Here is a 19,599-nt window from a genome sequence, read left to right on the forward strand (position 1 = left end):
CTCTCAGCAGGGCCTATATCAAAAGCTTTAAGTCTGCTGCAGCAGAGCTCCCACCTCTGGGAATTCTCCCCACAAACATGTAGCCGAGAACAAAGGCAGTTACTGTCAAAGTGTGTTCCAATTTGACTTATAATTACTTTCAATGAGGAAAAGCAAGGCAATCTCAGCTGCTTGAGCTATCACATCTAAAGTTTTAATGAACTGATTCCCCATTAAAGGTGAAGATAAACGAGAAGCAGAAAACTGAGACAGTCGTCAAGAAGATGGATGAATGCTTACCACCGTGTTTAAAAAGCAAAGGGGGGAAAAAAGAGTGTTTGGATCATGCTGCCAACTTCTATCTCCCAATAGGTTCATTGTATCATATGATATTAATAGAGCTATGAAATGGAGCATTTCTGATGTCTTCAAGAATCACAACTTGTGGTGAAAACTCAACATTTTACAGAGAGGATTCAGACCAAAAACCCAACTGAATTATGCTTAAAAAAATATATATAGTGCACAATGAAAAGACTGGAGTCAAATATTCAGGGAGCACATTTGTTGAGCAAGATGTTTTAAATTATTATTAAATTATGCTGTAGTTTAGGAATCTTTTTTTTAGAAGCAAAGATATCGCTTGAGGGAAGCAACATAAAAACACAGATTAAGGGTGGGAAGGTAATAGTGGTAGATTATAATGCAATTACTACATGATGAGACAGGAGTACCGTCAGCAGACCTGAAGTGTCTGTGGGATGACGGGACTGACACTCAGGGGCTGACTCCGACAGAAGCTATATAAGCAGAGGGGCGATGATCATGAAGACTGCTGATTGGCTGCGAGGGGAGAAGACGCGCTGCTCCAGTGAGTCATTCGGCACTGGTTTTGACCATCGTCAGTCAGACCTTTCACCAGCTACTGTTTGTTTCCATAGCTGGAGGTCCATATGGACTTCTCCTTCATTAGAAGCCAAAGATTCTATAATGAGGGTTGTTTTTTTTTTTCTTCCCTATAGGTTTCTGTCAGGAGTACCACCTACGTTTCAGTCCTAATGTGGATATGAGATCATCACAAGACCACATAATACTTGTTAAGATATTTGTGTTAAGGTCATATGAAGATGATTAAAACTGCAATTACGACGTCAAGTATTAGTTACAACAGGTGCTAAATATGGCCAGAATAATTTGATTTTCCGCATGCACCACACGTCAATATCCAGTCTTCATGAAATGAGTCATTTGGGTTGAAGAAAACTACAGCTACATTATAAAGGGAGGATTCATGACTGCAATGCAAATGATCAACCCTGCAGTCAATAAAAGGATATGCTTAGGTAATGCGTATCTCATTATTACTGCCAGAGTATTAAAAGGAATAGTTTGACATTTTAGGAAATAGACATTTGCTTTCTTGGCTGAACAAGACGATTGAGATCGGTCCTATTAATACTCTCAACTCAACTCAGCTCATTTATGTAGCACCTTTCATCAAAACATGCCACCAAGTGTTTCAAATTAAAGCAACACTCACAAAATAGAAACAAAAAATACAAAAAAATAAAAAAGTGCAGGACCAAAAGTTACAACAATGAAACAATAGTGTTAAAAATCAAGTATTTATATTTAATAAAATAGAATAAATTCCAGGATAAAAACATGATAAAACCTTAAAAACGTAAATGATATATAAACATTACTTGAAGCTAAAAAAACACATTAAAGAGAAATAGGTCTTGAGTTTCCTTAAATACCAAGTTTGCCATTTTAATATCCACAGGCTGTAGCCAGCATCTGGTTAACGTAGAATAGCATAAAGGTAAAAAGCAACAAAAGTCCCGGTGCTGTCACAGCCCCCGGCCAAGAACAAATCCAGAGCATATCCCCAGTAAAAGTATTTTTACACTTTCTCTTTTAAAATACATTCAACAAATGCAATGCAAAGCTGTAGGTAGCTATTTTCTTTATGCAAACTAGCTAGTCTCCTGTTCCCATGCTATATTCTAAGACAAGATAAGCAGCTGCAGGACACTGTAGCTTCATATTTATTGGGCAGATACAAGAGTATCTTCTTATCTAAGGCTCTAAACTGAAGAAGCTTATTTCTAAAAATGTCAACGCACTGCAGTCACTAAAATAACTGAGAAAGATTTCCGTTTGCTCGGCCATGGCGACCTCTGCGGAACATTTGAATTGACCCAGTCCACCGTAATCAGGAAACCCTCCAACAGCAGCTGTAAATTGTGTTGTGTGCCTGATGCTGACCTGACTCATTCCAGAAGCAGCACGGTGGTCACATGTACCAAGTTCTTTTGCCAAGCTTTCCCATCCAAGTCAATTTCACAGCTTGGCTGTAGTGAGTCCCCCCCCCCCCCCCCCCCCCCGTTCGTCTCTTTCAAACTCAATTTCAAAGAGTTCTGGGAGACAGCAGTGGCCTCACCGTTGGTCGATCACATTTTCTCATTAATTTAAAGGCACCTCAGATGCCTTCCGATTACGACATGAATAATAAATATAGCTTGTTAGTCTCCTTGTGGTGGGAGAAGCCCCGTTCAATTCACTGTCTATCCATGTGTATTAAGAAAACTGCTTCTCCAAGGTAAAAAAAAAAACAAAAACAGCCTCAGACATGTGACACTGCTGTTCGAGACTTAATAAACAATCAACAATCAGTCAGGGTGTGTTACAGTGGGATGCTCCAGTGCACACAGAAAAACAGTGACACTATAAATCGACAAATACCCACAATATAGTTTAGTGTGGCATTAGGGTGTCTCAAGTAACATTTTTCATATGATATGTGATCCGATAATTGACTTTGTACTATCAGATTAAGTGACAAACCTCATATTTCAGAGTAGTTACAATTCTCAGTTTCTTGAATCAAAAACCAGAATGTGATTTGAGCTCCAATTTGCAAAGTAATTAGATTATGACCATTTAGCTCCATGGTATTGAAAAAGAAACTTTACATTAAATGAGGCAGATGAAAATGTGGAAGGATTTGCATTCTGCTGCAGCTTTCAATGTGCTGCAGCCATAGGTCAATGGACATCAAATTATGAGCCATAAATTACAGAGATCAGATCTTTGGCTCATCAAGCCATCGTCATTCAGTGGGGTCTTCCTGATTATCATAGCATTAATACTACATATGAAGCCACCATTAATTATTCAATAGGTTGTCTACCTCAATTAAGGATTTCCTTCTGGTCTCATATCTGGTTTGTACAACATGTAATGCTCCTCTGCATGGTGATTGTCAAGGTGTAATGTCTCCACCTAAAGGTAACCTGAGGAACTGAGTGGGAGACCTGTGGGTGCATGTGAGCAACGCATGACAAAATGCTGAACTGATCAGCAGGATAATCATATAAACACTCAGAGGCGTGTTTTAATCAGAGCCAATTAAAAGAGCTCTGTCATATTTAATGACACATTAACAGAAGTGGAGATGATAAAGCTTGTGATATTAGTGCGAATCAAGGGAGATATTGTATGCATCCAATTACAGCCACATATCTATATTGTTGTTAATAAAAAATAACAAAAAAATTGCAGATTAAGAATAAATCCCAAATCAATTAAATCCTGTATAATACATTATAAGTAAAGTTTTATTATTCAACATTAAAATTACATAATCCCAAAGGTAATATACAATATTTTGTGCAATTAAGTGAGAAACTTTCTAAAGTTATATCAAATATAAAGACACAAAATAGGGAGAAAATTACATGAATTCAGAAAGTTTTTTCTTCACTTTCTCCTCGATGTTTGCGTAGTATTTCATTTGGGCGAGCAGTGCTTTTGAAACTTGAAGCTCCCCTGATGAAAAAAAAAAAAGAAAAGAAAAGAGTGCAAAAGGAAGTTAGATCAATGACTCACACGTTGACTTAAAGGGAAGCTACAGCCCAGATTACGAAACAAACAAAGGGCTGAGTGGGAGGAATAGACAATGTGTCAGCACGACGTGTGAATTTCATACCTTCACGAAGGGCAGCGTCGATCTGCTCCGTCAAGTCTGCCAGTTTCCCTGCAGGTGAGGAGGAGACAAGTTCCAGTTCTGCACGTGTTAACAAGACTTGGCTCATATGGTGCTTCTCATTCCTAGAAAAATCAACAGCACACTCGTCTCTGAGAGCAACTGCTTGATTTGAAGTAAACAAACCACATAAGACGAATCAAAGGTACCCACTGCGTGAACAGTTTGAAGTGTGCACCCATGTAGCTCACGGAAACAGGGAGATAATTCAGTTTACAACGTGGAAATTGAACAGACTTTATAGACAGATAAGTGTGTCTTAAGTTTTTAATCCAATTAGTAGACAATTACGACCATTCTACAAATCCCAAGTGTCTTTACATATTTAATGTAATTGTATCGTATTTTTTTATACTACTCATTCAATGCAATTCCATTCTGTAATTACCTTTCTATATAGTAGTTTTCATTGTTAGTGTTGGAGTCTGTCATTAAGACCCTTGATCCAAACTGCCTACGAATGTATATCTACGATGTCGGTTTGTTTGGTTGCACAGTAAATGGGTTCACCACTTTCTTTTCTGTTGTACTTCTGAGTTTCTCTTAAAGGAGTATTGGTTGTAGTATTACAGTGCACTTGATGTTACTATGGTAACCACAGGTGTCTCCAGTTCACCTTAAATCTTACATTTTAAGAATGACTTTAAGAATTGACCATGTCTCAACCCAGCTACGATGCCAGAGCCTGCAACAGACCTGTTAGTCCACTAGAGGATACCGCGTCAGTGTCACGTCATGCCTCGCCTAGGCGTGAAAAGTACACGCATGTGTGGTGAGAGTCAAAGGTCATGTGACAAAGTACAAAGAGTCCACATAGGGAGGAGGCATAAAAGTGGACATAGCTTCCAGGTCTAAAATGTGAGGAGGCCAATGCGGAAGTGCCTTAAAGTACAATACCAACAAGGGCCTCTCGGGATTAGCTCCCAAAAGGCTCGGACTCCATCGACTTCCATTCAACTTCTCTCCTGAAACACAAATTCCGTAATTTTTTCCAAAAGTAATTATTCACTAAAATCACTCCTCCTTATTAGTTTTTCAAGGGTCCATCTGAAAATAACCCCATCAATGATTAGATATTGTCAAAAGGCAGTTTAGGGGCATGTCTGTTTGATTGACAGGCCTGTGGTGCAGTCAGGTTTTTACGCTATAGGTGGGAGGGGCATCGTGTCCTCGGGTTGCCGGTCAGATCAAGTCAGATCCACCACTTGCTTCTCCTGAGCTTGTCCAAATATGGTCACTTCTGGTTTTGAAATAGCAAAATGGTAACGACCAAAATACTGAAGTCAGAGCTTTAAAATGTCAGTTCACAAACCAACAAGTGGCATTGCCATTGGAACAAACAGATGATTACCACTCAGGAAACCAGTGTTCATTTCAGAAAGCAAAATTCAATATGGTTTTCTTTTAAGTAAGTTACTTACATAAAGTAATGTATTTAATTTATGTAACATATGCGACATATGTAAAGTAATTTGTGTTTTTTGGTGCCTAAACCCAAGGCACCTTACTGTTAAGATGTAGGATAGGTAAAAAACACTGACATCGTTTCGAGTGGACTTACGAGTGTATTACACGCTTTGGGTCAATGACCTGTTGCTCAGCCAGTTAGCATTTCAGCCAAAATGTGATTTTCTTTTAATTTATTGTTTCATTGTAAGAATTTTGTCAAGTTTGGGGACAGAAATCTGAAATCACATGTACTTGTCCACCTATGTTACAATATGATCAACAATCAGCTCAAATCACTCAACTGGATTTCCAATTTAATATTGACATATTTGTTTACCTTTTGTGTCTTGGCCAATCTTATTGGCTTCTTCTGGAGTCTGTGCTTCATCAAGGGCTTCATTGATCTCCATCAGCTCCATTAGAAAGTCTGAATCAGCTCCCAAGTCCGTGCCCTCCTCCAGACGCATCCCCTTCAGCTCCAGCTGAAACATGCGATAAGTGTCCATCAAACTCAACGGCCCTTTTAAATGCACGTCACTACCATCGACTGTCAGATGGTGAAGAACAAGCGGTCAGACAAACAGAGCTTACAGTTATGAAAATCCTAGAAGTCAGGCGGTTCAAACTCACCATATAAAGACCACGACTCAAAGGCTTAAGCAGCGTCTTGTATGCTTTGTTCACAAGAGCCGAATGGCTCTCTGAATACTCCTGTTCTCTCTGAGAAAAGAGGGTTCTGTTTAGTTTACTTCTAATGATGAAAAAAGGAACAAGCTGTGTTACTGAGATTTTTAACTAACATGCTACACAACTAGAAGAACCAACGTTCACGGTATCCACTTCCACGTCACACTCAGATAAGTGAAAATCATCTCAGCTACAGTATTGCCATCCCAATATCTTAAACACCAAATCCTCGGTATCAGGACATACAGCTCCTCTTTTGTAGTCTAGCAGTTTGGGACCCTTCAAGAGATGCAGGTGTAAGTTTGACACGACAGATGTATGGAAACAAGACGGGGGGAGGAAAACAAAAATATCTTGGAAATGGTTGGCAGATCTCAGTACATTTTGCAGCTATCAGGTCTGTCAGCTCTTGTGAAAATCAATATTGTGGAGCTCAGGCCCAGGGGCCCATCGTATGAAGCTGTTTCTGTAATAACAACCGATGCAGTAGGTGGCTACCTTGTAGCCCTGTATAAGTAATGAGTTTTCTATACATGATGAAGACCCCTGAGGCTGGAAGATGTCTAATTAAGAAAAAATGGCCGGAGGTGGTGATAAATAAAACAGAATCAGTATAAAATTGGATAGGTTGTGTGTGAACAAACCATTTAGACTGCCTCCTCTCTCACACTCCGCTGGATATGAGTTTAGCTTTCATATCATATTATGACAACATTCTCCACCTGAGTGTACGGAATAAATTATGTGCAAAGCAATCCACCTCCTCTTCGTCCTGTATTCAAAATTCTCATTCTTCTAAACTGCAGTGCATTTTTCTTCATGATCTTCAGGAGAGAAAATGTACCACTTTTCACCACGTTGTAAAATAACCTATAAACCCTCACTTTAGACCTCTCAGATGCACTGGGACAAGTATTATTTCTTTCTGTGAAAGCTGCAGTAGTAGTAGAAAGTTTTATGTAAAATATAACCATCTAACCAGTCTATCTGTGCTGAGGGCTGAAGGTGATTGACCAAATAGCTCAAACGATTTTTCCTCTCAAAATTCTGGTGTTGAGTTCCAATTAGAAGTGACAATTCAAAACTCAAGAGGAAGCGAGGACCGCATTTATTTCCTTAACATCAGCGAGTGAGTGCTGCATCCAGAGACAAGTAGATAAACTATCATCAGACCTCTTCCCTGTCTTGCTCTTTAGTGTCCTGTTAGTTTGCTGTGTACGTTACATTGAAGACATAAAAGAGAAGTGCAGTGATTTAGTATTTCACATCCATAAAGTTAGAAAACTCTGAAAGAAACAGATTAAGATTTAAGTTAACAAATGTTTGACTGTTTTATGGTTCAAGCTCCAAAAACATATGTAATGTAATATTTCCCATTAAGCACTTCGATAGGTCTTAATTGTAACCTCCCTCCCTGGTCAATATCCATATCCTTTAAACTCCAAATTTGAAGGCACCAAACTAAAGCTAGAGTTGGGAAATATATTAGTATGATATTGATATTGTGACATGAGACCTAATATCATCTTAAATTTTGGATAATATTGTGATATTATATAAGTGTTGTTTTGTCCTAACTTTAAAGGCTGCATTACAGTAAAGTGATGTAGTTCCCTTGCTGTTCTATTATTTGCCTTTACCAACTTAGTTATTATATCCACATTACTGAGGATTATCTATAAAAAAAAAATATGTGTAAATATTTTATGACAGCGCCAATAGTCATCATACTATATAATTGCAATATCGATATGGACATATTTGTTAAAAAATATAGTGATATTTGATTTTGTCTGAAATATAATCGTTTCCTCTGACTTGTCAAAGGTCCTACAATAGTAGGACTACTGTTTACAGTCTGAATGAAACTCCTCACCAAGACTGTCTTACAGACATATGTAAATTCAGTGATGCTGTGATAGTAGAGTTTAAGTAACGGTTGCCTTTTCCTGCCCTTGTTAATATATAAAGTTCTGAAGTGTAGCTTGAATGCATTAATTTAATGTAAAATGTATATGTGCATATAGAGTTTTAACTCAGCATAGTAGACATCTACCATATATTAAACTAGAGTTGAAATGACCAGTCGTTTAACATAATCTAACTGTTCTGACAATCATTCATTGTTGTCATGTTGTCATGTTTCAATTCAACTGCTCAACATCAATTGGTTCCAGCTTTCATAATGTGAGGATTTGATTGTAATGACAGTAAATTGAATATATTTGGGTTTTTGACATTATTTCTATGTATGTATGTGTCACCTCGGTCATTGGGTGATTATAATGGGTATTTTTGTGTTCTCTTAGTCTGACTCTGCCATTACTATTGCTCACAGCTTCAGTTGTCTTTAATGTGATTATAGTCTGGAAACCATGTTCGCATTAACGTTTGCTCAGTCCATTTGCAGGGCGGACCAATCAGGGACCAGTGTCGATGGTTAAGTGTGATGACGATGAAGTCAAGTGTTCTTTTCTAAATGTATGTAGTTGCAGTGGTGGCACAGTGGTGGTACGCAGGGTGGTCAATGCTGATTCGTTAAAGGCTGCTCCAATAGTTTCAACATGAACCTGAAGTCTACACCCAGAAGGAAACAATGACTGGAAAGGATTCCCTATGAGGTGGGCCATAGCCATATATTCACATCAATTCGGGTCTGGCAACACCAGGCTACTGTTTGGCAGGTTAAACAATAGTGCAAATAGTCACAGTTTGCTAAATGTACCTTTTCTATTTGTTTTGGTTTAATATTTGTGCGACTTACATTTCTTCCTCTGGCCAAGTATGCTTTTAAGTCAAAGTTTGCATTTCAGCTTTAACGGCACACAGAAAGGTGAGCCATTATTTCTTCCTTAGAACTTGTCAAGTGAATCAGCTGTTAATGCCACAGATCATCTCTAAAAGTGATGAAATATATGAAGAATGAGAGGCCTTGAAACATGTAGGACAACTGAACTATCTTTTGACTTTAGCTTACTTGACCTCTACTGAACTTATAATGACTTTCACATACTGAAAACATCACGTTTGTTTTCCAAACTTGCAATTTATGTTTTTAATTACACTTTATTCTTTAATATTTGAATGGAGGTAATTTAGCCCAGTGTCTTTTCTTTATTTTAGATTTTAGTGTACAGGATTTTGTAATAGACCTTTTCCCCAGAAGACATTTTGACATGTCATTTCAGGGAAAGCACAGATGTAATTAACTACATTAATAAAGGCTTAGGTAAACAGTTCCAGAGTATTGTTATTATGCATGCTGCATGGCTTACAGGAAATTGCCTTTTGGGATACTTAATGGAAGTGAGCCATGATGATTAATGTCATTAGATACACCTGTGCCTCCCCTGATACAAGTCCACTTATTCATTTCAACAATATTTCTAGTTTTTGTTTTTTTTAATGTTTTATTTTCCAAAGTTTGTTCTGGTCTTTCTTCATTTATTTCTTCAACAAAGTGCTGTGTCATCTTCTCTTTTGTTATACTTTTGACTCCTTGAATTGCTTGTCCTGCCTTGACATTGTTTGCTTGACTTAATATAAGGGAGGCCATCCTACGAGAGCCTAAAGTTGTCAATGTTTGTTAGCAAGCACATCTCTCTTAGTTTTCCCTGAGTTATTCTCATGGTCAAATCACAATGAATCATACTAACAAAACAAAAATGCACAGTCAAAGGGTCAGACCTAGTTTCCTGTGCCACGGTGCGACTAATGGATAGAAAAGCATCCTCTGACTCGTCTCACTCAGCTGATCTCCATTCCCCGTACATCCCCCTGCCTACCACAGAGTTCTGGCTGAAGTTGTCGGGATGAAGAGACCTCTGGAGCTGCAAATATCTTTTCTGCAGCTTTTGTGTGTCCAGTGTGAAAGTGTAGTCACTGAAAAAAAAAAGGCAACACAGTGGTAACGTGAAAAGTTCTACTCACAGACTGATTTAAATTGAAATTAAACAATGTTTATATAGATTTAAAAAAAAAAATTAGGGATGCACGATACTCACCAATCCATGATCTGGAAGAAGGATATCCCCTCTTCAGGGGGTTGGACTACTTTGCATGACATGCAGAAGAATGAAGGTGTTTGGTCAAGAGCCTGCTGACACTTCCAGCAGCTCAGTTTTACTTGACTTGTACATAAATCCCTGCGTGAACAGACTTGTTTAGTGGAGATAAACAGCTCTCTTTCCTTTCCCAATGCTCTGAAGTTGAAGTTGCTGTCCCATGTGTCCTTCTTGAGGACGCTGGTGGACACACAGTGAGCAGAACATGAAACAGCTGCAGACCCAGACAGGCGGTTCGTCACCAGCCAGCGTGGCTGCGGAGCAGCCCGGAAGACGGTCCGTAAACTGCTCACTGAAAACATTTCTGCCTGCTGTTGTTGAAGAACTAACAGCACGAGAACTAACAGGCTGCTGGTCCAAACATGAACATCACCCCCTTTTTCCCGGAAAAGCAAAAGGAAGACGAGCGCCCGCCCGCCGCAGCGCCCCCTGTCGGCCTGGCGGCGTGTCGACAGAGCGGCTGGCAAACACAACAGCTAGCAGCCGCAAACCCAATTTACGAGCGACGATTCACATTTAAGTGACGTTAGTTTTGAACGCGGTACATCATACGAAGTAAGTGTGAGCACCCTGTCCATTTGAATGCTTGTTAACAAAGCGAACCACCGTCGTTGTTTCAGTGAAACGTTTCCCGGGACGTAAAACTTCCGATGACAGAAAGAACCGGTTAGCTCAGTAGCTAGTAGCAGCGGAGGTTAGTTTAGCGACATGTTCAACAACAACAACAACAACAACAACACCGGTCTGGTTGTGTGGTCGGAGGGTCGTCCTTCATCCGTACTGAGTCTGTCGCGTTGTTCAATGACACAGAAGGAAAACCCGCCCTGCTTTAACTTTGTGTGAAGAAGCTCGGCTAACCTAGCCGCATGACAAAGACGTGCTAACGGTGCGAGTCAGTTTAATAAACAACAACAAAGACTTCGTCTAAGTTTAATAAACAACAACAACAACAACAAAGACTTCGACGTGTCAAACACCTTTAATAACACGAGCCTCGACCCGCGACGTGTTTATGTTGAAGCGATGTTCAAACTTTTTTTTTCTTAGACGTCTTTAAAGGACAGAAACCACATTTACATCCCTGAATGTCTCTTTGTTTTAGATCTTTATTCAACGACATGACGCCGAGAGGGACGATGGTCCACGGAGAGGTCTGGATCCACAGAGAGTGGCTGGTCCACCAGGGACATCATCGGGCACCGGAGCACAGATAACACCTCCAAACCGGTGAGACTGAGCTCCATCATCGGTCCCCATCATCTGTCTCCATCATCTGTCCCCATCATCTGTCTCCATCATCTTGTCTCCATCATCTGTCCCCATCATCTGTCTCCATCATCTGTCCCCATCATCTATCTCCATCATCTTGTCCCCATCATCTTGTCCCCATCATCTGTCTCCATCATCTTGTCTCCATCATCTGTCTCCATCATCTTGTCCCCATCATCTGTCCCCATCATCTGTCTCCATCATCTTGTCCCCATCATCTTGTCCCCATCATCTGTCTCCATCATCTGTCTCCATCATCTGTCCCCATCATCTGTCCCCATCATCTGTCTCCATCATCTGTCTCCATCATCTTGTCCCCATCATCTGTCTCCATCATCTGTCCCCATCATCTGTCCCCATCATCTGTCTCCATCATCTGTCCCCATCATCTTGTCTCCATCATCTGTCCCCATCATCTGTCCCCATCATCTATCTCCATCATCTTGTCCCCATCATCTTGTCCCCATCATCTTGTCCCCATCATCTGTCTCCATCATCTGTCCCCATCATCTTGTCCCCATCATCTGTCCCCATCATCTTGTCTCCATCATCTGTCCCCATCATCTGTCCCCATCATCTGTCTCCATCATCTTGTCCCCATCATCTGTCTCCATCATCTGTCTCCATCATCATGTCCCCATCATCTGTCTCCATCATCTGTCTCCATCATCTTGTCCCCATCATCTGTCCCCATCATCTGTCCCTTCACACTGTGGAGGAGTCTCTTGGTGTGTGGACGTGTCTCTGAACTGGAGCCAGTGTAAATATGCTTATTTGTCCAAAGGTCAGACAAGGCGTCTCTGCTCCTCGTCTTTACAGTTTCCTCACAAAGTACAAGCTGCGACGAATGCCAACTCTTGATTCTTGTTGTGTGTGTGTGTGTGTGTGTGTGTGTGTGTGTGTGTGTGTGTGTGTGTGTTTTGGGGGTGGGGGGTGGGGGGTGTAAAAGGTGACGGTAAAGTATTCCAGAGAGACACTGGTTGGAGACAGCAGCTTCCACAAGGTAAACAGGATCTCCTCCTGAAGGTCGAGGGAGGTGCTTCTCAAGGCCCCCGCAGACAATACTCTGGGTATTATTAACGGAAATGGCTAAGAATAGAGAGCAGGGGAGCAACGTGGCTCCTCTGGAGCTCGTGTTGTTTGGGTTAAACAAGCCAAAACGGAACCTCATCTTCAGAAGGGCGACTCCTCCAGCTCGCTCGCTGGGTGTGGCGCACTCGCACGAGGCGAGAGGTTAATTTGGAGGGCTTTCTCTGGCTCCGGTGTGCAGCCGAGGTGAAGCCGAGGAGTCGTGGATCGCGCTTGACTTTTTATGTATGGAGTAACTGGTGTGTTTCACACTGTGGATTTGTAAGTAAAACTGCTTTTTTTTTTTGTTTTGTTTTTTTTAAATTTCATCAAGAGGATTTTTATCTATTGTTTCATTCAAGTTACGTCGCATCTGGCTGCATGTCGCGCCATCAGCTTGGAGAAACAACGTTACTGCATCCTGCTGTCTGCATGTCGGGTGTAGATTGAGATCGCGTGGAAATATTTATATCCAGCGAGCAGTGGATTAACACCTTCATTATGGTGAATGCAAGTTTGGTTTACAATGTTAATACCTCTCATCATACCATATAATAGGAAAAGTGTAGTTTGGATTAATTCAACGAATTGGATACCTGACAAACTGCGCACCATTGCACTTATGCCTTTTTGCTTTAAAGCAGTCTTGGATTTGCAGCCTTGTCCACCCAACATACGTGTGAAAGGGACGGATCCCTATTTGATGGTCAACATATTGTCTCCACCTACGAATCACTGTATCAGCAAACTAGCCCTCTCCAGCAGTGATGAATCTATTCAGTAGTCTTGATCGGTGTAAGCGCAACTACTAACACGGGTTATTATCCAAATACATATGACTGATCTGTGTTATTGTGCCTTTGTCGCTGTTTCGCAGCCTTACAATTTTCCTAAAGTATCAGTATATTAGAAAAGTCAAAGTTTTAAGATGAAGTGTTCTAATCAGCATCAAAAGGGAAAGATGGAATTCATCTCTCCTTGCTAATTAGGCTGCTGATGACAATCAGACGTGAAGGCCTTTTCAAGATTAAGCCAGTGTGAAATTATTGTGATCTTAATTTGCTCATTTGTTATCTTTATAGCCTGCATACATATTCAAGACAGCTGTCTCTTCGCCTGGATGTTATCTGTCTTTTTTTTTTTTTTTTTTTTTTTTTTTTTTTAATGGGGCCAGTCCATTAATTCTTCACCTAAATCTTGTGGGGAGCTAATTAAAAAGCAGACGAACTGACTTAATATTATATCGATGGCTGGTTTTCCATTTGGCCATAACATTTGAAATGCAATGGTCAGTATGACACTCCTTTTGAGATTAATTGAGCTTATTTAACAATAGTTAAATCAATAACATGGTAGCCCACTCAGTGAAGACAAACAATAAATGATTGGTCGCAATCTCTATTTCGTTACTGCCATCAGCCTTCAAATGAACCATCAGGACTGTTGTGATGTGTGACCTTGTTAGTCTGCTTTGTACTATCGATCTGTTGGGGCGGTATTGTGTGGTGGTTCAGGTATTGTGTGGGAAGGAGCTTTTTGTTCTTCACTTTGCAGAAAGCCATGTCTGGTCAGTTTTTTTTGATTGGCTATTTAATTCAATAAATCACTGCACACATTCCGATTACATCTTTTAACTCTGCTTTCCCCCCACAGATAAACCATGATCCCTATCACTGAGCTGCGGTACTTTGTGGACACGCAGCCTGCGTATCGCATCCTGAAACCATGGTGGGATGTGTTCACCGACTACATCTCCATTGTTATGCTCATGATTTCTGTGTTCGGAGGGACGCTGCAGGTCACCCAGGACAAGATGATCTGCCTCCCCTGCAAGTGGGTGGTCAACGAGACCTGCAAGAAGAACTTCAGTTCAACTAATCCCACGTCGTTGTTTCTGGAGCCCAAAGGGATCCAGTACGATCTGGACCGCCACCAGTACAACTATGTTGACGCCGTGTGCTATGAAAACAGATTGCACTGGTTTGCCAAGTATTTCCCCTACCTAGTATTACTCCACACCCTCATTTTCCTCGCTTGCAGCAACTTTTGGTTTAAGTTTCCTCGGACTAGCTCCAAACTAGAGCACTTTGTATCTATCTTGCTGAAATGCTTCGACTCCCCGTGGACAACCAGGGCGCTTTCAGAGACAGTGGTTGAAGAAAGTGACCCAAAGCCAATGAAAATGAACGGTTCAATGGACCACAAGGAGTCCGTGATCAGCGAGGACGTCGAAGCAAGTGTCCCAATGCTCCAAAGGACAAAGACCCGCTTTGAGCAGGGCATCGTAGATCGAACAGAAACAGGAGTTTTGGACAAGAAGGAGGGAGAACAGGCGAAAGCTCTGTTTGAAAAAGTGAAGAAGTTTCGTATACACGTGGAAGAAGGAGACATTGTGTACAGACTGTACATCCGTCAGACTATTATCAAAGTCATCAAGTTTATTTTGATAATCTGCTACACAGGGTATTATGTACACGATATTAAATTCAGTGTTGACTGTTCTGTAAATATAGAGAGCCTGACGGGCTACAGCGTGTACCGTTGTGCTCACCCACTGGCGACGCTTTTTAAAATCTTAGCCTGTTTCTACATTAGTTTAGTGGTGGTGTATGGTTTGATCTGCATGTACACGCTCTGCTGGATGCTCCGGCGCTCTCTGAAGAAGTACTCCTTCGAGTCTATTCGGGAGGAGAGCAGCTACAGTGACATACCTGATGTGAAGAATGACTTTGCGTTCATGTTGCACATGATAGATCAGTATGACCCTCTGTACTCCAAACGCTTTGCCGTGTTCCTCTCAGAGGTGAGCGAAAATAAGCTGAGGCAGCTCAACCTCAACAACGAGTGGACACTGGACAAGCTCCGGCAGAGGATCACCAAGAACTCTCAGGAGAAGCTGGAGTTGCACCTTTTCATGCTGAGCGGCATTCCAGACACAGTGTTTGATCTGATGGAGCTGGAGGTTCTCAAACTGGAGTTAATCCCGGATGTCACTATTCCCCCGATCATCGCCCAGCTGGTCAACCTGCGAGAGATGTGGCTCTATCACACCCCGGCCAAAATCGAGGCTCCGGCTTTGGCTTTTCTGCGTGAGAACTTGAAGTCTCTGCACATCAAGTTCACTGACATCAAGGAAATTCCCTTATGGATTTACAGTTTGAAGAACCTCAGCGAGCTTCATCTGACGGGGAATCTCAGCGCTGAGAACAACCGTTACATTGTCATCGATGGGCTCCGGGAGCTCAAGAGGCTCAAAGTTCTTCGTCTGAAGAGCAATCTCACCAAGCTACCTCAAGTGGTGACCGATGTGGGCATGCACCTCCAGAAGCTTTCCGTAAATAACGAAGGCACCAAGCTGATGGTGCTGAATAGCCTGAAGAAGATGGTGAACCTGACAGAACTAGAGCTCATTCGCTGTGATCTAGAGCGCATACCGCACTCCATCTTCAGTTTGCACAACTTGCAGGAGATCGACCTGAAGGACAACAACCTGAAGACCATCGAGGAGATCATCAGCTTTCAGCACCTTCACCGGCTGGTCTGCCTTAAGCTCTGGTACAACCAGATTGCCTACATTCCTATTCAGATCGGCACCCTGACCAACCTGGAGAAGTTGTACCTGAACAGAAACAAGATCGAGAAGATCCCCAGCCAGCTGTTTTATTGCCGCAAGCTGCGCTTCTTGGACCTCAGCCATAACAACCTGACCTACATCCCAACAGACATCGGCTTCCTCCAGAATCTTCAGTACTTGGCAGTAACAGCCAACAGGGTGAGTACTTTTGCACTATTATTTCGTTTGATTGTACGTTGGATGTTGCCCTTTATCCTTTGCTGAAAATGCTTGAATTACAAACTAATCTCTCCATTTTCTCCCCGTCACATCACCCTCCGCGCCTCAAAATGCAGATCGAGAGCCTGCCCAATGAGCTTTTCCAGTGCAAGAAGCTCCGCACTTTGAACTTGGGGAACAATTGTCTGCAGTCTCTGCCGTCTCGGTTCGGAGAGCTGACCGCACTCACGCAGCTGGAGCTCAGAGGAAACCGTCTGGAAGGTCTTCCCGTGGAGCTGGGAGAGTGCCGACAGCTGAAGAGAACCGGTCTTGTCGTGGAGGAGGACTTGTTCAACACGCTGCCCACGGAGGTGAAGGAGCAGCTGTGGAAGGCTGACAAAGAACAAGCTTGAACAGGTCTGTGCGCGTGAAGTAAGAGCAGACGCTGACCGAGTGGGTCCGGACACAGGAGGAGCGTCCACGGTGTCCCAGAGGCTTCCTGAAGCAGGTCGCCGTCCTGCTGCGGTGTACTGCCAGTAAGGTTGGGTATCGAGAAGCGGCGCCACTTTGGCAGAACCAAAACACTGATTCTGGCAGCTTCTGGTTGTTCTCTTAGTCCTTTTGATTTTTTTTGTATTCCTTTACAAACAACTTCTCAGGCCTTTACATTATAACCCAGTAGTGATGCTTTTTAGCAATTATGTAGCAGTGCCATTGTGATCAGAATCATGTGTTTACATTTTATGTTTCTCATTTATGGTCTAGAAGTCAAAGTATGCAAAACTGTGGGCCAACTTTACTAAAAACAGACGTAGACTCAAGTTCAATACTGAAAACGTCAGGTTGTTGTTTAATCCAGATCCCTCCGACCCGCCCGCTTTATTTCTGTGTACGGATAATAATCAACGAGTAACCTTCATATTATATCGTTCGTTGTTTTGAGCTTTTATCAAACTCTCGACTCATAACATACAAAGGAATTCATTCTGGAATCGGGAAGGTTAGAAGTCAACTATTTTTGTATTTTGTTTAGAAAATTTAAACAAAAGTTTTCTTGCAATATTTGACTGTTCATCTGATCGGGTCATCAGATCTCGTTTTCTACGCAGTATAGGGAATTACATTACCAATCACGAGCGCACTGTTAAGTCAAGTTAGCAGTCCAGTACATTTTGCCATTGAAGCTGCTGTTAAATGGCTCAATCTGTAGTCCAGCAACGGCCGTTGTTCCCCCTTCAAATACCTTCATATGGGCTGGCTTTGACATTGATTTCAAAATGTTGAAAGTGTGACATGAAATCACAAATCAGGAATAACTACTGATGAGTGATGTCAAGAAAGGTGGTAGAGTCTGAGATCTTTGTGTCTGAAGGTGCTGTAGAGGTTAATGGATTTGTTTTTTAATCAGCAGAACAACGTGTGATGTTAAACTAGAGATTGTGCTGAGTTTGTTTTTAAAGCCTGACTAATACTGGATTTTGGGGCAAATACTGAGGATAGTGGACACAAATATTCCGATATCGGCCAATATTCTAAATATATATACTATAAATACAGTATATATTAACATGCATTTTATGCAGTTATCCCTCAGATGTGGTTATTAAACACTTTTAACACAAGAGGATATTTTACAATTTGTTGTCCACACTGACATCAGTGCACTGAAACTAAACTTCACTGGGAACTATACAAAAAAAAAAAACACACACACACAAATAGAACAGTTTCTAATTTACATCTTTTAAAGGTTAAAAAAAAAGAATAATAATAATCACACCAGTGCATATTGGCCAAAATACATGCCAGTATGATACATCTGTGATCGGCCGATATCGGTCACTAAAATCAGCCGGCCGGTATCTCAGTCGCTCTCGGCGTAGTTCAGCAGAGAGGACGGCTGGGAGGCTTCTTTTAGGGAAACGTGTGTTTGACTGAGCACTTTAGGAAAAGTGATTGTTCTACTGAATGCTACTCACTGGAGCAGCATTACAATTACATTAGTGAAGCATCTCATGAGGATACCCAGCCCTTACTGCTAGTATACTTCTCAGTGGGAAATGAGCAAAATCTATTTCATGGTCACACTGCATTGTTCTATAATTTCTTTGCAATGGATTGCACAAAAATGAACAAATGGGGGGGTGGGGGGGGGGGACGAGTCATGTTTGCATCATACGGATTCTGATTCAGTTCGTGCACACGCTGCTGACATTAAAACGGATCCTCCGAGTGTCGGCAATAAGTCTGAAACAAAGGTGGACACTTACCACTCACCAGAGGGGTTCACCGGGTCAAAGTGGTGGACATGAAAGCGACCACCGGGTCCGGTCGTTTGCCCCGACAGCTGAGCGGTGTCGTCTACAGTCACGGGCACGTCACGTCAACAGATGTGTTTTCTGAGCGCTCGGCCTCGTGTTCACGTCATCTCGTCATTAGAAGCTCGTTTTAAGATGTTTACTCCGTAACTCTCATCCTGCTGAACGGCAGGACTCCAAACGCTGAGCACTCCTCACCTCCGTGTGAGACAGCAGCCATCTTTGATGTCAAAAGTTTGAATTGCTACATTTTCGACTGCACGAGTTTGTAATTTTTTGTATTTTTTTGCTTATGTAAACAAACCACAAAAACACAAAAATAAGCTGCATTCCATTTAATGAAAAAAAAAAAAGAAGAAAAAAAAAAAAGTCAATGAATTTGTCTGTAGGAGGAGAGATTTTGGAGTTTCATTGTTTTGAGAAAAGCCATGTCTGTCAGATTTGTTGCCTTAACTTTGATTTTTCTCCTTTCAGTTATGGATTTTTCTTTTTGTCGTAGCACCCGTAGAGATAAACATGAATATTGTACCCCTTGAACATCTTTTGATGCAGTTCAATGTCCTTCGAGCTGCACCAGACGCGCTCGGCCCCGAATGACAAACAGCAGCATCAGGACAGCTCTGCCGTTTGTTTTCTTTCTTTTTTTCTTTTTTTTTCCCGTTTTATTACATCACTTCCTGTGGACGTTTCACACGTGACCATTAATATTCAAGATATTCAGTGTTAAAGTGATGGATGAGAGCATCGTTTGTGTTGTCAGCTCACCTTGTGACACTGACTGAGCTAACTTTCTTTTTTTACGCAGAGCTACTTGAGTGCAGGTTTTACTCTCCGAACAAGTGTTGCATTGCAGTGTGGACAACTGCTACACAGTATAAAGGTCAGACGGGAGGGAATGATGTCATTTATCCAACATAATTCCAGCAGTCTTCTAGAAGTTGG

At 41.6% G+C, this 19,599-nt stretch overlaps 3 protein-coding genes across 5 annotated transcripts in view; 2 read left to right on the top strand and 1 right to left on the bottom strand.

Annotated features, from left to right (window-relative positions):
* Positions 1-2,604, top strand: part of rtn4r (reticulon 4 receptor) — a 270,401-nt gene extending 267,797 nt beyond the window's left edge. The window contains exon 4 of the mRNA XM_069138316.1: positions 2,585-2,604. The gene's annotated coding sequence lies outside the window, so the exon portion shown is untranslated. The remainder of the gene's footprint in view (positions 1-2,584) is intronic.
* A 970-nt stretch (positions 2,605-3,574) lies between these two features.
* Positions 3,575-10,607, bottom strand: hscb (HscB mitochondrial iron-sulfur cluster cochaperone). 2 transcript variants are annotated; one of them, XM_069138317.1, is made up of 6 exons: positions 10,171-10,607; positions 9,952-10,048; positions 6,110-6,199; positions 5,817-5,961; positions 3,974-4,021; positions 3,575-3,813 (listed from the first exon to the last, which is right to left on the bottom strand). In XM_069138317.1, exons 1-6 carry the CDS (start codon positions 10,530-10,532, stop codon positions 3,719-3,721), a joined length of 837 nt encoding a protein of 278 aa, XP_068994418.1. In that variant the 5' UTR covers positions 10,533-10,607; the 3' UTR covers positions 3,575-3,718. The 2 variants fall into 2 exon arrangements, 1 of the variants encoding a protein (XP_068994418.1); XR_011177739.1 differs by having other exon boundaries at positions 3,762-3,813; positions 3,974-4,095.
* A 79-nt stretch (positions 10,608-10,686) lies between these two features.
* On the top strand, positions 10,687-18,475 carry LOC138191760 (volume-regulated anion channel subunit LRRC8A). Of its 2 annotated transcripts, none has more exons than XM_069138747.1 (4): positions 10,687-10,785; positions 11,333-11,457; positions 14,221-16,339; positions 16,477-18,475. In XM_069138747.1, exons 3-4 carry the CDS (start codon positions 14,228-14,230, stop codon positions 16,750-16,752), a joined length of 2,388 nt encoding a protein of 795 aa, XP_068994848.1. In that variant the 5' UTR covers positions 10,687-10,785; positions 11,333-11,457; positions 14,221-14,227; the 3' UTR covers positions 16,753-18,475. The 2 variants fall into 2 exon arrangements, with proteins under 2 accessions (XP_068994848.1, XP_068994849.1); XM_069138748.1 differs by lacking the exon at positions 10,687-10,785 and adding an exon at positions 11,061-11,116.
* The last annotated feature ends 1,124 nt before the right edge of the window (positions 18,476-19,599 follow it).

This window comes from Embiotoca jacksoni, unplaced genomic scaffold, assembly GCF_022577435.1.
Source record: "Embiotoca jacksoni isolate LCO1_2020_lvr unplaced genomic scaffold, fEmbJac1.0.p SCAF_8, whole genome shotgun sequence".
Taxonomy (NCBI): Eukaryota; Metazoa; Chordata; class Actinopteri; family Embiotocidae; genus Embiotoca; species Embiotoca jacksoni.

Excerpts from the sequence above, each read along its gene's own strand:
- hscb (XM_069138317.1), bottom strand. The coding sequence starts at position 10,532 with ATGTTTTCAGTGAGCAGTTTACGGACCGTCTTCCGGGCTGCTCCGCAG. Across the intron at positions 6,200-9,951 it reads ACTTCAGCCAGAACTCTGTG|AGAGAACAGGAGTATTCAGA; the intron begins GTAGGCAGGGGG and ends CTCTTTTCTCAG. Across the intron at positions 4,022-5,816 it reads GATTGGCCAAGACACAAAAG|GGAAACTGGCAGACTTGACG; the intron begins GTAAACAAATAT and ends CCTCACCTGCAG.
- LOC138191760 (XM_069138747.1), top strand. The coding sequence starts at position 14,228 with ATGATCCCTATCACTGAGCTGCGGTACTTTGTGGACACGCAGCCTGCG. Across the intron at positions 16,340-16,476 it reads TGGCAGTAACAGCCAACAGG|ATCGAGAGCCTGCCCAATGA; the intron begins GTGAGTACTTTT and ends CTCAAAATGCAG.